The sequence below is a fragment of the Narcine bancroftii genome, chromosome 12 (assembly GCF_036971445.1).
Source record: "Narcine bancroftii isolate sNarBan1 chromosome 12, sNarBan1.hap1, whole genome shotgun sequence".
Taxonomy (NCBI): domain Eukaryota; kingdom Metazoa; phylum Chordata; class Chondrichthyes; order Torpediniformes; family Narcinidae; genus Narcine; species Narcine bancroftii.
Window position 1 is genome coordinate 92,768,255 of NC_091480.1, and position 18,406 is coordinate 92,786,660.

Genomic DNA, 18,406 nt, shown 5'->3' on the forward strand with positions numbered 1-18,406 from the left:
TAAGGCAAGTGTGCTGGGCTCTTAGAAGCCAAAGATCCAGAAAATGATAGGACAACAAAATCACAAAATTAAACCTGTTAACTCATCATACAAGTGCTAATGAAGTCAATCATAATCTGGTCTTTCCTGAGCCCAACATATTTTATTCTAACTATTCATCCACATTCTTTTAAAAAAATTCTGAATCAATTGATCCTAGCTCTATTTATAGAGCATTACAGCACAGTACAGGCCCTTTGGCCCACAAATGATGTGCCAACCTATATATAATAAAACCCTCCCTACCTTATTTATCCTAGTTACAAGTCAAGATTTGTGGAGTGAAGACTTTCCCAGTTTGAAATATTTTTGCATTTAGTATCTTGATGAGGTTATTTAGTCATTTCAACAGTGTACTTTTCCAGACTATAATACCACAATAAACTCAATACAAATTAGAGACAGTGCAGTTAGTGTTCTTTTCTTTCTTTGGCTTGGCTTCACGGACGAAGATTTATGGAGGGGTAAATGTCCACGTCAGCTGCAGGCTCGTTTGTGGCTGACAAGTCCGATGCAGGACAGGCAGACACGGTTGCAGGGGAAAATTTGTTGGTTGGGGTTGGGTGTTGGGTTTTTCCTCCTTTGTCTTTTGTCAGTGAGGTGGGCTCTGCGGTCTTCTTCAAAGGAGGTTGCTGCCCGCCGAACTGTGAGGCGCTAAGATGCACGGTTTGAGGCGATATCAGCCCACTGGTGGTGGTCAATGTGGCAGGCACCAAGAGATTTCTTTAGGCAGTCCTTGTACCTCTTCTTTGGTGCACCTCTGACATGATGGCCAGTGGAGAGCTCGCTATTCAACACGATCTTGGGAAGGCGATGGTCCTCCATTCTGGAGACGTGACCTACACAGCGCAGTTGGATCTTCAACAGCGTGAATTCAGTGCTGTTGGCCTCTGCCATCTCGAGTACTTCGATGTTAGGGATGAAGTCGCTCCAATGAATGTTGAGGATGGAGCGGAGACAACGCTGGTGGAAGCGTTCTAGGAGCTGTAGGTGATGCCGGTAGAGGACCCATGATTCAGAGCCGAACAGGAATGTGGGTATGACAACGGCTTTGTATACGCTCATCTTTGTGAGGTTTTTCAGTTGGTTGTTTTTCCAGACTCTTTTGTGTAGTCTTCCAAAGGTGTTATTTGCCTTGGCGTGTCCATTGTCTATCTCGTTGTCGATCCTTGCATCTGATGAAATGGTGCAGCCGAGATAGGTAAACTGGTTGGCCGTTTTGAGTTTTGTGTGCCCGATGGAGATGTGGGGGGCTGGTAGTCATGGTGGGGAGCTGGCTGATGGAGGACCTCAGTTTTCTTCAGACTGACTTCCAGGCCAAACATTTTGGCAGCTTCTGCAAAACAGGACGTCAAGCGCTGAAGAGCTGGCTCTGAATGGGCAACTAAAGCGGCATCGTTTGCAAAGAGTAGTTCACGGACAAGTTGCTCCTGTGTTTGGTGTGAGCTTGCAGGCGCCTCAGATTGAAGAGACTGCCATCCGTGCAGTACCGGATGTAAACAGCGTCTTCATTGTTGAGGTCTTTCATGGCTTGGTTCAGCATCATGCTAAAGAAGATTGAAAAGAGGGTTGGTGCGATAATACAGCCTTGCTTCACGCCATTGTTAATGGAGAAGGGTTCAGAGAGCTCATTGCTGTATCTGACCTGAGCTTGTTGGTTTTCGTGCAGTTGGATAATCATGTTGAGGAACTTTGGGGGGCATCCAAGGCGCTCTAGTATTTGCCAAAGCCCTTTCCTGCTCACGGTGTCGAAGGCTTTGGTGAGGTCAACAAAGGTGATGTAGAGTCCTTTGTTTATTTCTCTGCACTTTTCTTGGAGCTGTCTGAGGGCAAAGACCATGTCAGTAGTTCCTCTGTTTGCGCGAAAGCCGCACTGTGATTCTGGGAGAACATTCTCGGTGACACTAGGTATTATTCTATTTAGGAGAATCCTAGCGAAGATTTTGCCTGCAATGGAGAGCAGCGTGATTCCCCTGTAGTTTGAGCAGTCTGATTTCTCGCCTTTGTTTTTGTACAGGGTGATGGTGATGGCATCACGAAGGTCCTGAGGCAGTTATCCTTGGTCTCAGCAAAGCTTGAAAAACTTATGCAGTTTGGCATGCAGAGTTTTGCCGCCAGCCTTCCAGACCTCTGGGGGGGATTCCATCCATACCTGCTGCTTTGCCACTTTTCAGTTGTTCGATTGCCTTATATGTCTCTTCCCAGGTGAGGACCTCATCCAGCTCAGGCCTTGGGGGCTGTTGAGGGAGCTGGAGCAGGGCGGAATCTTGGACTGAGCGATTGGCACTGAAAAGAGATTGGAAGTGTTCTGACCATCGGTTGAGGATGGAGATCTTGTCGCTGAGGAGGACTTTGCCGTCTGAGCTGCGCAGCGGGCTTTGGACTTGGGGTGAGGGGCCGTACACAGCCTTTAGAGCCTCGTAAAAACCCCTGAAGTCGCCAATGTCCGCGCTGAGCTGGGTTCGTTTGGCGAGGCTAGTCCACCACTCATTTTGGATCTCCCGGAGTTTGCGCTGAAGATGGCTGCATGCGCGACGGAAGGCTTGTTTCTTCTCTGGCCAGTACGGCTTTGTAAGGTGAGCCCGGTGGGCAGCTCGCTTCTTTGCCAGCAGTTAGTGTTGCAGCACCAATGATCAGGACCAGGGTTCAAATCTGGTGTTATTTGCACGGTCTCATGTCTCCAGTTTACTCCCTCCCTTCAAAAAAGGTATCGGGGTTGTAGGTCAATTAGGTATAACTGGGCGGCAAGGGTTCACGAGCTGAAATGGGCAGTTTCCGTGTTGTTTGTCTAAATGTATATAATTTTTAATTAAAATTTTAAATGTAATAATTTAATCTCAGTGAGCAGAAACAATGCACAAGATGGAACTGTTAATGCTGATGGGGTTACCTGCCCTCAATTTAACAATAACATACAGATAGTTGAATTGCAATTCAAATTAAGCAAATGAGATATTCTGCAAATATAATAAAGATACTGTTTATCCGCTCTCTGTCGAGATCTTGATTGGCACTTTACAATTTTCAAATGAATTTTACACAAATGTTACGGATCATACAATAACTGGTCAGTTAATTAATGATTTGCAATGTTTCCCAGCAAGAGAGTTTGTGGACCCCTTTGAATGATTTGGATATGTCGATCTCACAAACTCTATTCTGAGATCTGTTTGAAATTCAGTTCAAGTCAGCAATTAAACCTGATCTATAGTGGATCACTGAAGTAACCCAATATTAACCTACAATTTTTTTTTTTTTTTTTTTTTTAAACCCATGTCAGCCTTAACATTGTACATCTGCTCTTTTCATTGTAAGGAATGTCACACAGGTTATGGACCGTCCTGTCTATAAGCAACATGTGCCACAACTCTCCGAACCTTCTCTCTCCCAAAAAGAATCGGTCACAAGCCGTCATGCTGATTAGGGGGAAAATAGAAGCCATATCAAGGACGAGAGATTGATGTGATGAAGTTAAAAAATTTTCTTGCAAACTGAAAGTCAAATTACTTTGCCTTAATTTGTTTCACCAAATGTCATACGTAATTAATGCTTTTTTTTTCCTGCCAAAGTCTTTGCATTGGCCAAAAATCATTTTATCTTTCCCTGATTTTCTTCCAAAGAGAAATTATACATCTCCAATTTGCTGGACACATGCCCTCAACAATTAGTTGCTAATCCCTTTCAGATTTTGATGATGTGCACACAATAATTTTGAGTAAAATTAAGAAAGCAAAAATATAAATGGTCATAACGGACATATTATTTGGAAGGTTTTGGTCTCAATATTGCAATTATGCTCTTTTAGAAAGCGTTGCATTTGGCTTCCTGATTTGTGATGATTAGACAGGAATGCAATAAAGTGAAAGGAGATGATTGAGACAAAATTTGGGCAGTGTCAAAAATAAAGGGATTTCAATTAACATTTTACAGCAGCTGTTTTCTTCGGAGTTATTGAATGCTTTGGAGAGGGGGTGAAAACAAGGCAGAATTTTCAGGAATGAATGCATCTTCACTGGTGTCACTTAGAAAAATCAATTAAGTACTTTGGACGAGGCAGCTGCTGGATTCTTTCTGTCGGCAGATAATTCCCAGTTCTCTGCAGTGTTTCAATTTCTTACAGTTCAATGAAGACAGAGGAATTCATTCTAATACAACATTTCCTTTTCATTATTGTTAAAAATGGCCATTTTCAGCCAGTTCTAAAAGGTGCACTGGGATCTTGTCAGAAAGCAATTTGACCATGGCGTTTGTAACAAAGTTTGTGTTGATGCAAGTAACTGACAGAAAGCAGGAGGAAGATGGGCTCATTTGGAAGATCAACGCATGGAGATAAAATAAGTACTTTACACCAGTCATGATCAAGGAAGAGGATGCTATTAAAATCCAATTGGAGGTGGAGAGAGTAGAGGTAATGGCTTTGGTAATATAGGACAGAAGATGAATTTAATACTGCAAAATGAGATGCTTTAGCTAAAAGAAACCGAGAACCAGTTCAGTACATATTAAATGGCCCAGTTCTAAAAGTGGAAGGACAGTACTCTCACATCTGCTGAAGATTTCAAGTGGTTAAATTACTCATTATCATCGAAAGGCAAAACCATTGAATCCAGATTAATGAATCCCTCCATGACAGCTAGACTGGTTTCCTTTTGAGAGAGAATTTAAAAACAGGAGTCATTATTGTTCATAAACAAAGGGTCACCTATCCAAGTTTGCCCTCGAGTTTATTGTTAACATCCCTCCACAACTTTTAAACCATTTTTACTTCAGTGAATTAGCTAGTCTCAGAACCCAGATAAACAAATAAATCTGGAACATGGGAGTTAATATTATTGATTAGACAATCATATTTTTGTAAAATCGATCTTCAGCCAGACCTTATTAAAATTCCAGAATTATCATCCTGTATACTCTCTTATAAAGAAAATTATTCTTCAGGGAGCAATTAGGGATGGATAATACATTCTGGAAAAGTTAAGTGTCAAGACATACATTTTTTTTTTTATATATAAATACCTTGTCGAAAGGCTCATGCCCAGAATGTTGGCTGTATCTTTATCTTTGCTATATACAGTTGAGGTCCGAAAATCCAGACTGATCAGACCAGATTTTCAGACAGTACTTTTAAAAACTCAAATAGAAGGAGAATTTATTCTGATAGTTTATTCATTAGCAAATACAGCATGTTTCATTTATCAAAATGAGTAATTTTATAGAAAAATTAAAATGCCTTGCATCTGTGGTACTCACGCATGCACAGAAGACTGCTCAATTTTAAAAGTTTAAGAGTTTTCCAAAAGTCCAGATTCTCAGGTAGTCTGGATTGGCATCCAGATTTTTGGACTTCCACTGTAAAGTGCGAGAGTGCGAGGTTTTTTTTTTTAAAATATAAAAGTCATGGTGCAGATAATGGTAGATGACCACACCAATTGTTAATAGCCTTTGTATTAGAGGGATTTGGGGCAAATGCTGTGAGTGTTGGTGTACCTGAATTACATGGAGCTATCTCAGGGTTTTTCGGTCCCTTTTCCTGCTTCCCTTGATCCATTGTGGAGCTGTGAGTGGGTTTTCAAGTACTGCCCTTGCAAAGGCAACTTAAAAAGCCAAGTAATGCCAGATTGACCGGTCAAAATCTGAACGGGACAGGCCAACCTTTGATGTAGACCTAGCCCCGGAAGGCAAGTGAACTTCTCCATGGTGGTCAAGGTTTAATGGGGAACACTCCCAAGTTAAATAGCAAGTCACAGTGCGGTAAAAATTCAGTAATTATATTAATGGGGCAGCATGGCATTGTGACATAGCCTGATAATCAGGCGAGTGGAATGATTTCTTCACTGCAAGGTCATCTTTTTCTGATATAATCAGTGTAGCGGAACAAACAACCCCCTCACGGTTTTTAAAAGAGTCTTATTGAAAACAGACCAGAAGCAAATGAAACAAAAAATATATGTTCACATTTTATTTTTAAACTTAATAGACCACCCAACAAATTGTGGCTTCAGTTGGACTTTAAAACTTAATGAGGAGCTGTAAAATAGATCAGATATGCTTTTGATGCAGGTGACTTGAACCAACTTCGCAATCAGGGGTGAAACTCAAAAGTCACAGACACTAAAACCACAGAAGTGCTGGAGAAACTCAGCAGGTCTCATAGCATCCGTATCCACTTCATTCCAAAATCTCTTCAAGGGATGCCTTCCCTGAAGAAGTTCTCCTTCCCATACTTTGAGGAAGGGCTCGGGCCCGAAACTTTACCTGCTAAGGACTCTGTGACACCAGCTGAGTTCCTCCAGCATTTCTGCGCTTTTGCTACTTCACAATCAACTGATGGCAACAGGAGTCTGCAGTAACATTGAGGCCTTTCCCACATGATGATCACTACACGCCTGGTGAAAGTGCTTGCAAATCCCCAAGCTTGTAGATGGAGCAAAGACTAGCAGGAGGGATGCAATCAGATGTGTCTTGAAATAATGCCATTGGCTGTAAGGTGTCCTATTGATTAAGTTTGTTTTTTGATTTGCTGCATTAGATATCTCATTTACATGTTCTACCAAATAGACTTAGACGTAGCAGCAAGGGAAAATTCACCCTTCTCTCTCTACTCGGATTCCAATATAATTGGCCATATCAGCAAGAAACAAAATTAAGAAGCACATGGTCAAAATTCTCCAAGAGAATCAAAGTAATGGAATCCTACGCAAATTGTTTCTGCACAAAGCCACAAGTTTTGCTTTCCATGATCCAATAATCAAACTCTGGACAGATTCCCAGGGCAAGACGGACAGCTTTTACCAGGACCAGCAATCTGGGGAAACTTTTCAAATAGTGTTCATTTTGTTGGGCAGTGGGATGCAGACAGATTTTTTTTTTTTTTTTAAATATATAAAAGGCTTTTTTTGATTGTGAAATATATTCAATTTACTGAAAGACTGACCGGTATCAATAAAATGACATTCCTAAATGCAGTAAAACCCTGGTATCAGGAATTCAAGCAACTGGCAGCCTCAAGCAACTGACAAAACAAATCGAGGAAAATTAATTTTAAAAAAAACTGACCTGAATAACAAAATAGGTAAAAAGTACGCAAGATTAAAATTGTAAATGTTCTCTGAAGTAACAAATAAACCTTTGGTGAAGATGGGACAAAATATTCAGCCAACGGAGGGCCTTGATCAGGCTTTGCTCATTGCAGTTGTTTGAATAAAGTTGTGTGAAACAGCAATGGCGTCAGTCAGGATGAAGCTGAACACTGTTGGGGTGACTCTATTAAAGTGTCCCATTATCTCTGGTTAGTAAGAGTTGCCCCAATCAGAAGCTTCTGTCTGTAAACTTGGGGAATGGTGGGTTAATTATAGTTCGTCTTTTGGGTGGTTCCATGGAGGGAGAGAAACCTGCAAATTCAGTGATGGTTAAATATTTTCAAAGAATGTGAATGAAAATAAAGTAAAATGCATTAAGGTTTATATATTCATGCAAATGAAGTTTTTTTCAATGCAAGTACAATGTAGTATTTTTGTCTATTCTTAATCCAGATATATTAGTTAGCCATTGTTCGAGTAAGTCTCAAGCAACCGGAAAAATACATTTATCCGGCATCTCTCAATTCCCATAGTTACTGGAGGTTTTACTGCAGTTCAATGTTATATTTATTTTCAATTTTAAATCAAATTACTAAAGAGACAGGATTCTCTAATCAATATTATATTTTAAATAATGTTCCCACACTTGCGTGTGCCGAAGAATCCTTTGAGAATGGAAAGCAGAAATCATTTTTCTTCTCCCCATCTGGATTGCAGCTACCTAGATCAAGCTCATCTCTGTGTCCTGCTGAACACAGCCATCAGCATAATGGCAAAGTAGAATTAGAAATATAATGTGAGCCTTTTGTGTGCTGAGCCTTGCTCAGAGAGGCACAGGTCAGACACGGTTCCATTGCCTTGGAGTTAGAAGGTTATATATTGAAGTCACACACCAGAGACCAGGGCATAAAATATAAACTGGCACAGAGGGGGTAGTAGTGAGGATACACTGCATATTCAGAGGTGCATCTCAGGAACAGATGTTAAAATGAGGATCCATCTCACTTCTACGTTGGATCAACAGTGGAATATTTGACGAGCAGAGGATTTATCCCATTTCTAGGGCCAATATACAATTTTTAAATTTAGACTTCCAGCTCAGTAACAGCCCGTGTCACCCAATGGCACCCAATTGACCTAAAACCCTTGGTGCATTTTTGAACGGTGGGAGGAAGCCAGAGCACCTGGAGGAAACCCTCAAAGACAAACTTCTCACAGACTGTTTAAAAACATGATGCTGGAGAAACTCAGCAGGTCAAACAGTGTCCTCTGTATAGCAAAGATAAAGATGCAGAACTGAAGTTTTGGGCTTGAGCCCTTCAAGGTACGATCATGCCCTGGATGAAGGGCTCAAGCCTGAAGTGTCATTTACATATCTTTATCTTTGCTATATAAAGGACACTGAATTGCTGAGTTTCTCCAGCATCATGTTTTTACTTCAGCCACAGTATCTACAGACTTTCGAGCTTTACTTCCTTAGTGCCGGATTCGAACTCAAGACACTGGTGCTGTAACAGCATTGTGCTAACCATGCCGCCTTCTGCCAACATTCCACATACAAATTAGGCATTTACAAATGTGGGAGCTTTCCGTGCATCAACTGGTCATCCGATTTTGTACATTTCGACAGGGACAATATCCAAAAGGGGCTGCAAATCACTTTAGGATATCTCCAGATATTGTGGAGATACAAGCCATTTGTTTTCTCTTTAAGGGTTGGAATGACGATTTAGTTTTGATGTATTAGTTTCAGGAACTTTGCATTAATTATATCAAAAAAACTAAATGGCACTCTTTCAACCTATAAAACTGAGGTAATTTTTAAACTGGGCTCAAAACTTGCAGCTGAATATTTAAGCCCGCTTATTGTATGCTTAAGTAATGCTAGAGAATTTATCCAAGTCATCAATGCCAAATTTAGATGTTTGCTGGAGAGTAGATGCTGATGGTGGGCACATCCCACTAGTCAGGTCCTTCTACTGATCATAACTGACCATAATGGGAACACAGTTAGCACAACCCTATTACAGTACCAGCGACCCAGTTTGAATTCAGTACCGTCTTGTAGGACCTTGTATATTCTCCTTGTATATTGACCCAAGGGCGTTTTCCCTGGGTGCTCCATTTTCCAAAACATACAGGGTTGGGGGGGGGGGGGGGTTAATTGGGTGGCACAGGTTTCAATAGCCAGAATCAGCTTCCACCATGCCACAATAGATAAATAGAATAAATGTCACACATCAGAGACTGTTGATTTATCATTTCCCTGGTTTGAGACCATGGGGAGCAGATAAATATCGCAACCAACCATCCTGAAATTATTTTACACATCCACATTTAGAAAATTATTAAGGATGCTTGGCGCTTCACTGTCAAGAAAGAACCACTGCTACATTGCAAGGCAGTGCGAGAATGTCCCGTTGGTAGAGTGCTCCACTTAAACCGTCAAAGACTGCTGTAACATTTTAGCATCTGGCTCAAAGTGAAGTTCATATTATTGATTTTTTTTTCAACCGAGTAAGTCAGCCATCTGACTAACAGTCTCGGAGGGATCAATTCAGAGAAGCCCATAACAGCAAGAGGAATGTATTGACAATGTTTTATGGAGATTCAATGGGAGTAAATGACCCGTGAGCAGTAAATGTTTTACTGAGGATCACGTTATTAAAAGAAACAAGTTGTTATCCAGTTTATTCATTATAATATTCAACAGGCCATTCTTGCAACAACAAAAAAAAATCTGCTTTGAGAAAAATGTTTTAAAGAAAATGTTTGAGGGATTTATCTTGGAAGTGAATAGAATGAGGTTTTACTTCCTATACGATTCTGATTTGATTTTTTTTTAAACATTAATTCACAGATAAATCACTAGATTTATTCTTCCCACACAACTGGCCATTTCAGAGATCAGATCGTTGGTGATTCTATAGCCACATAGAGTCCTGATTGAGAAGGAATGCAATTAGCATTCCCTAAAACATGTTTACAATTCTAATATTTTTCCTATGTTTTTTTTTAAAAAACCATCTGCCATAATGAGATTTGAACACGTGTCCAGATTAGTAATCCAAGACTCTGGATATTAGTCAATTTACTTCACTGTGATACCATTGCTAAATAGGACTAAATCAGAATGGCTACAGTCTGCAGGACTTAAAACAAGAAAGTCAGGAGATACTGGGGTCGAGTGCAATATATAAACATGCTGGAGAAACTCAGTAGGTTCTAGAGAATCAACCTTATCCAATATTCCGGGCCTAGATCCTTCGTCAGGTATAAACCTAGTTTGCAGGATTACTTTGTAACTTTCACTTTTAAAAAAAAACAAAGCACCCAACGTCAATCACAAGACATCAAATCCCAAGAAAGTCTTAAGAAAGCAGCCCCCATACTCAAGGATCCCCTCACCACCCAGGCCAAGGCCACATCCTCTTCACACTACTACCATCAGCAAAGAGGTACAGGAACCTGAAGACAAGAACTCACCAGCACAAGGACGGCTTCTTTCCCTCCACTATCAGATTCCTGAATGGATAATGAACCACAGACACCACCTCACTTTCTCCTATTTTCTTTCAAGGTGAATTCTTAGTCAACAGGTGAGACAAATAAGAATAAAGTAGCATCCTGAAAAGCTCAAGTCCTATTGGCTGGATTGCATTCCAGTCAATAAAGCAAGTCCAAAAGTCAGGTGATTTTCATTCTATTTTCAATGAAGTCCACCTAGTGGTAGCTTGGATACTGCCACAGGTAGTAGAGGAAAACTGACAGGGAGGGAAAATAGGGAATGATTTTAGAGCAGTTGACTGAAAAGGAGAAAAAAAGATGACAGTAAAAATGAAAAAGATAAAATTGAGGAAAGAGAGAAGGGGTACCATTCGAGTAACAAACAAAGGATTTTAAAAAGGTTGAAGAACTGTGAACAGTGTTAAAACACAATGCTGTTGAAAATTAGCAGGTCAAACAGTGTAGTTTATAGAGCAAAGGTAGATAAACATAACCAACGTTTTGGGCTTGAGCTTTCTATTCCCCTCCCAACCATGCACCTATCCAAATTTTTCTTCAACGTCAAAATTGAGTCCGCGTTCACCACTTCAGTTGTCAGCTTATTCCACATACTCACCAAACTGCATAAAGAAGTTCCCCAATAAACATCTCGCTTTTCTCTCTTAACCCATGTCCTCTAGTTCGGTTTCATCAAACTTCAGTGGAAAAAGCCTGCATGCATTTACACTCGCTCTGTGTCCCTCATAATTTTATATACATCTATCAAATCTCCTCTTCAAAGCTCCAGGGAATAAAGTCGTAACCTTCTCTGCAACTCAGTTCCCCAAGTCCCAGCAACATCCTTTCCAAGCTTCTCTAAACTCTTGCAATCTTGGCAAATGTGTGAAATTCTGAGATTAATGCACAGCAGTTGGGTTTTTTTTTAACAATTGGAGAAGGTTAGGTGGTCCCTATGGGTCCAATGTTAGTGCTACGTTCAATTTTTAATTTGTGAGACATTCTGCACGGTAACAGACCCTTCCAGCACATCAGCCCGTGCCACCCCAAACTAACCTACAAGCTTGGTATGTTTTGAACAGTGGGAGGAAACCCATGCAGACATGGAGACAGCGCCAGATTCAGATCCAGGTCGCTGCACTTAACCGCTGTTTGACAGTGACCTGGAAATATTTTGCAGGGCAAATTTCAAGAAGTGCAGGAAAGCCGAAGATAGTATTAGATTTCTAGAAAACATAGATAGAATAATAGCAAATAAAGTGCAATATTAAAAAAAGGAGAGTGAAACATTTTGACAAATGAATAAAGAGAGATAATACAAGATCAATGATCTTTTGTAAATAATGTGTGGAAACATTAGGAGCTGGGTATATGTGTGAATGGTCTTTAAAGCTGACAGAACACATTGAGAGAGTAGTTTGTGGAGCATATGGGTTCCCAAGCTTTCCCATGTATTGTTAGATCACAGTTAGAGCACCTCATCCAATTCTGGCCATCACACTTGATCCTAGAGAGTGTGCAGAAAAGATTTACTTGAATGATTCCAGATACAAGGTATTAGGCGCTTTCAAATTGCAACACCTGGGTAGTCCTCCTGGTACCCAGATGAGATTACTGGGTCATGTGTGCCTCCTGCACCTTACAAGTAGCAGCCTAACCTACCTGTTAAATCACCAACCCGGCAATTTAAGGAGACACGCAGCCACAGGGAATCCCCTGTTCCCTGTGTTCTTTCTGTTCCCTTTCTGTTTCAAGTTCCAGAGTAACTAGGTAAGCCATTTCCCCTTTCACCTGGATGAAGGGCTCAAGCCCGAAACATTAGTGATGCTACATAAAGGCACTATTTGACCTGCTGAGTTTCTCCAACATTTGTGTGTTTTTCCCACTTTCAAACAGGTGGAGGAGGACACCCAGGTAAGTTTTATTGGGTTCCATGACCACCTCCGAGGTAGGTCTAGGACCTGGGTAGATTTTGATTGGGTTTGCCTGGTTCGACCCTTTCAATAGCCCTGTACCTGGGTCTTCAACCTAGTAAATTGCCCAGTTAACCCCATTTTACAAGGCAATTTGAAAGGGCCTATTATAGCTGCAATGAGAGAAGCCAGGGTTATTCCCTTTAGCTAAAGAAGATTGATATGAAATCTCATCACGACATATAGTGTATTCATAGAGGCGTATGGTTATTCCCTTCAGCAGATTTAAAGTGTGGGCAAATAATACTTAGGAGCAAGGTGACAGGGAAAAGATTTAGAAGATCCATTGACTGGTGGAAACATAATGAAAGGCTCCATGTTGCAAAATATAGTCCATCAATTTGACATTTGTAAATGAACTGGACAAAAATAAAAGCCAGAAGAACTTACAGATGCAAACAGCGTCTTGTTTCGGTGTGCATTCTGAGATCATTATTTCATCATCTTCGCAGACCGTGCAGGGGAGACATGGATCAATACTGCTTCTCTGGTCAGAATAAGTGTCTTCAGGGCATTCCTCACAGAGTGTATTCATGTCATAAGAACATGGTTGCATAATTCCAAATCCCTCTTCACATATCTTGCATGGAAGGCACTCTCCATTAGAGTCCTCATAATACCCATTCATGCAAGCACAGGAAGTGTCAAAGTTTTCCATACATGGGATAGCAATGGTTTTGGTATCCGTACATACAGTGCATGGTTTGCAGGGCTCAATATGGCTTGAGACATCCGAATAAAAGAAACCTAGGATCAAAACAGAAACATGGATTAGTTCAGTGTCAAGATCTTTTCCAACATTTGCACCTGAGATGAAGGCATAGCAACCCACGTCATTGTTTATCAATCTCTGCATAAGATGCACAACTTGCAACTCTGTTCCAGCGCCAGAGACCGGGGTTCAAATCCGGATCTGTAAGGAATTTGTACCTTCTCCCAGTGTCTGCATTGGTTTCCGCCAGGTACTCCGGTTTCTTCCCACCCATCAAAGCATAAAGGGGTTGTAGGAAAATTGGGTGTAATTGGGTGGCATGGGCTTATGGAGTGGAAGGATCCATTACTGTAAAAATATAAAGATGCCAGGAATACGGACCACCTGAGAATCCGGACTTCTCGAAAACTGTCAAACTTTTTCAATTTAGCACTCTTTTGTGGGCATGTGCAATATGCATGCATACATGCCACAGATACCCACAAGTCGAGGAAATGGACAAATAATTTTTTTTGGTACTTTTTATTTTATATGAAAAAATATTTTGTTAATAAATTAATCAAAATGTACCTGTTCATCTCTTCTTTATTGTCCTTAAATTTGAATTTTAAAAGTACTGCCCAAAAATCTGGAAAATCCATTCCCCAACCAGTCAGATTTTAGGACTTTTACTGTATGTCTTAATTTACAAAGTCACATTAGAAGGCAATTAACCTCACTGACAAAAGGCAAAGGAGGAAAGACCCAACCCCCAACCCACCAATTTTCCCCTGCAGCCGCTGCAACCGTGTCTGCCTGTCCCGCATCGGACTTGTCGGCCACCAACGAGCCTGCAGCTGACGTGGACTTTTACCCCCTCCATAAATCTTCGTCCGCGAAGCCAAGCCAAAGAAAAGGATCAGCCACAATCTTGTGAGTCCGAAGTCACAATTCAGCCCAATGTGGTCAGGATATTAAGTCATTTTCTTTAAAAAATTCTGAACACCAGTTTGAATTTTCTGACAGTAACTCGTTCCTTTTAAATAACTGCAAGTTTTTCAATAGAGCATGAAAGTTTCGCGTGCAGCATAGATTCATTAGAAATAGCATTCTCTCATGTACATACTTTGAACAGGCTCGATGCAACTTCTCCCATTAGTCACTAAGTGCCATTGGTTAGTTAAGAAGCCAAAGGCTGGCATACCCTCATATTACCAACTACCTGGTGCTATTGGTGTATACTTGATTCACTGAAATGGTCAGGGCTCCATGTTGCTCCTTGCAGAGGAGAGGGGTCTTCAAGAAGATTAGAAGGTCATTTTAGAAAAGTGTCTCATTGGGAAATTAATGATTTGTGCCCTATAAAATTGACAGAGAATAAATAGTTGAGAAGCTGGACCACCGTTTCAGTTCCAATTGATTGTTTTCCCATTAAATTGCGTCTAAGTGAAATTGGTGGAGAGAGTAAAAGAATGAATAAAAATAATAGCATATAAAATATATATTCTGCTTGAGAAAGCAGATGCACACTGTGCGCAAATTTCCAGTCAATGAATTTCCAGCTACTGTACCACGCCTACCTTCCCTCTTAATTGCTGGTTTTATACTCCAGGCCCATGAAGCTCAATGTAAAGGTATGGAAATGAATCTTATCTTTTCATGGGGCCTGTTACAGCTCACAGCCTCAACATTCCACTTCCGATGGCCAGGACTGTGTCAGAACTGAACAGATCTGAAGAAAGGTCATCAGCCTGTGAATTAAGTTAATGTTTCCCTTTCCACAGATTCTGCCTGACCTGTTTGGTATTTTCCAGTGTTCTCTTTGATCTCAGTTTTCCAGCAACATTGTTTCACATACCCTGAATTGGTGTTAATATCCTCTTCTATCTGATTTTATTTATCTTTTTTTCCCTCATGACAGATCAGCTGCAATTAAGAAATCTTCACTACCGTCTTCCTGAGATGCTGTAATGATTTACATTGTTCCATCCATTTTGGACTCTACCCTATCATAGATATTTCTTTGATTTTTCTGCCACTCCTCCATATCAACTTAAGACATGCTTGCTTTTTGGCTTTTCCAGATCTGAAATCTTTTTCTTTCTCCTTGGACGTTGACTAACCAACAGAGTATTTTAAAGTATTCTGTGGTTATTTTTGTACCTAGAGAAGTCTTTATAATCCATTTTTATATTTCTTGCCAGTTTACGAGATACATCTCGCCTTTCAGTGAACTACACAAAAGGAAAAAATATTGTCCTGTGCCCGCATTCTTTGATGAGTTCTAAAACAAATTTCAGCCCTATTGCTATTTCCGTCAAATGTTTAAGCATCTTCCATGGATTTAACATTATCTTTAAGTTTTCCAATGAAGCACTTTTCTTGTCGGGTGTTTGAAACTGAAGAGAATATTTCCACTCCCCCACAAGTTGTTCACCTGCACCCTGACCTGAAGAGTGTTTCTGGCTTTTATTGAGCATTTTCCAGCATCATGCTGTTCAATGATTCTATATATTATGCAAGATAACCTAATTACAGAACCTGGGGGCATAGCATTGGAAGTTCACCAAGCCTACTAATCAATTTCCATTAGAAAATGAACTGATCCTGATCACAAAAATACTGTAAAGGAAAGACGGATTAAATACTGATCAGTGGCCAACACCAGAGTTATGAATCTTCTGAACCATAAAAGGAATGTGAAGATATTAAAACTGTTGCACAGAGCATCTTTAATGAAATAAAGTAAAAGACAAATCAGTAAATTTGATGCAATAGCAGAAGAGACCACTTTGGAAGCCTAACAGACTGATGGAAATCAAAAACCAAACCAAAACCTCGACGTGCTGTTGAAAGAACATTCGAAACTTAAAAAGGGGGATTTTTCACTCTTGTGATTCACGAGGACCAACTGGTATAAAATGGTCCTTGCTCATTGCAAGTATAATTTCCCACTTGGTAAAAGTTCCACTATTGTCACTGTGGTGGAACATGGTATTGTGGGCACGTTCCCCTAGCCTGCCAAACTGGTAGCCCCTCCCCCCCCAAAGACCCCTAATAAAGTCCGAGAGCCCTACTCTCCTCCCGCATACCTGCCCTTCAGCCAGCAGAATGCTGGGGCATGCTCGGATCTTTAGATCAATAAAGCCTTTGGCCCCTACCTTGAGTCTGTGAGTGGTCATTGATCGTGCTACAGTCACGTAACACTACATTTAAATGTGACATAGATTAAATTCTTTAGGGAAGACGGTGAGTCGCCACTTTGTCCAGCGCCCCTCACAAAAATGAGGCCCCAGTGAGAAACAAACTTGTGACCTCTGGTTTACAAGGCCAGTGCTCTAACCACTGAAATATTGGAACCTCTATACATAAAAATATAGGAGCAGTAGAAACGAGGGCAGTCGATGCTTGAATTTCAGCATGGACTGAATGCAATAGGATCACTTATAATCCAGGGCCATTTCCCCTGAATTCTGTCGATTTAACTGCTCTTAAATCTCATGTACCATCGAGTCCCGTTTACAGATGTCATTCAGCCTATGATGGAAGCGTAAATTGACAAACACGTTCGTAATGGAAGGTCAAATCAGATCCAAGCATAAAGCAATTGAGATGAATTCCAAAGATTTCAAACTCTACCCCCCACCCCTCTGCATAGGAAATTTTCCTTGCCTCATTCCAAAAAGATGGACCCTGATCCTGAGAAAGAAGCTTCTAATTTTAGAAGGAACGCCCTATTGAATTCACACTGTCAGCTTAGCTTTGTACTTCACAGCCTATCTGATCAGCTATATAAATCCAGGATTTACCAAATATCCACCTGTATTGCAACTTCAGATATTCAAAAGTGATGGAAACCACTTAGCTGGATCAATACCTCAGGAAGAAATAATGGGATGAAAGAGAAGCCACTGACTATATCATGATTAATGTGCAGGAATTCTCCTTGGAACTAACTGCTCTTAAATCTCATGTACCAGCGGGTCCCGTTGACAGATGTCATTCAGCCTATGATGGAAGCGTAAATTGACAAACACGTTTGTGATGGAAGGTCAAATCAGATCCAAGTATAAACAAGTGTCTGGTTAATTGGTCAGAGCTAACTAGTATAAACTCAGCCATTCTCACCGGGAGTCGCTAGGCTTCCCCCTCCCAGGGCCGCCGTAAATTTAAATAAAAGCCTTGTTTGCTTTTCACCTCATGGAACATCAGGGAAGGGTGGGGGGGGGGGGGCATAAAGTTTGACCAGAGCCCTAGGGGTGCTATAGCCAAAAAAATGTTGAGAATGACTGGTGTAAACAACACAGAATAAGATGTTGCACTAACCTGGTGTTATCCAAGTCAACCAGTTCCTGATGCACTCAGAATAAAAATCCACAAATTAAATGACTGCCTTTGAACACAGACCAAAGGATTCCACCTCTGAGGAATGGCATTTTAGCCAGATTGGAAAAAAAAAATCACCTCATGGCACTTCTGTTGAATTAGATGCACAGCTTCCTTGGGGAATGCAAGTATTTAGCCATAATAAATGGCTGTTGGCCTTCTTACCACAATATCTGTATCAAGACTCCTGAGGGACCATGTTCTATTTCTTATCTTCATCAACTACCCGATAGAAACATGAGAAGTGACACTATTTACTTTTGTCGTTGTTCCTTTTTAGAAATAAGAGTGATGAAGCCTGTAGGAAGAAGTCTTATGAGCAGTAAGACCAAAAGACTCAGGAGCAGAAATGGGCTATTCGGCCCATCGAGTCTGTCCCACCATTTAATCATGAGCTGATCCATTTTTCCACTCAACCACATAGCCTGACCTTCTCCTCGTATCCTTGTCTCTGCTTTAAATACACCCAACGATATGGCCTGTGGCAACAAATTCCACAGATTTACCAACCTCTGGCTGAAGAAATTCCTCTGTATCCCTGTCCTAACCAGACACCCTGCAATCCTGAAGTTATGCCCTCTCGTCTTTGACTCTCCCACCATGGGAAATAATCTTTCTCCATCTACTCTGTCCATCCCTTTCTATATTTGAATTATTTAAATGACATCCCCCTCATTCTCCTAAATTCCAAGGAGTATAGGACAAGAGTCGTTGAACAGTCCTCATGTGATAAC

General features: G+C 40.8%; 1 protein-coding gene across 14 annotated transcripts in view; it reads right to left on the reverse strand.

The window, feature by feature from the left end:
- The window catches only part of LOC138746534 (tumor necrosis factor receptor superfamily member 16-like), a 314,868-nt gene that overhangs the window by 56,797 nt on the left and 239,665 nt on the right, over nt 1-18,406 (reverse strand). For all 14 annotated transcript variants that reach the window (XM_069904795.1, XM_069904796.1, XM_069904788.1 and 11 more), the window contains one exon: nt 12,986-13,342. In XM_069904795.1, coding sequence (XP_069760896.1) covers nt 12,986-13,342 — 357 coding nt within the window. The remainder of the gene's footprint in view (nt 1-12,985; nt 13,343-18,406) is intronic.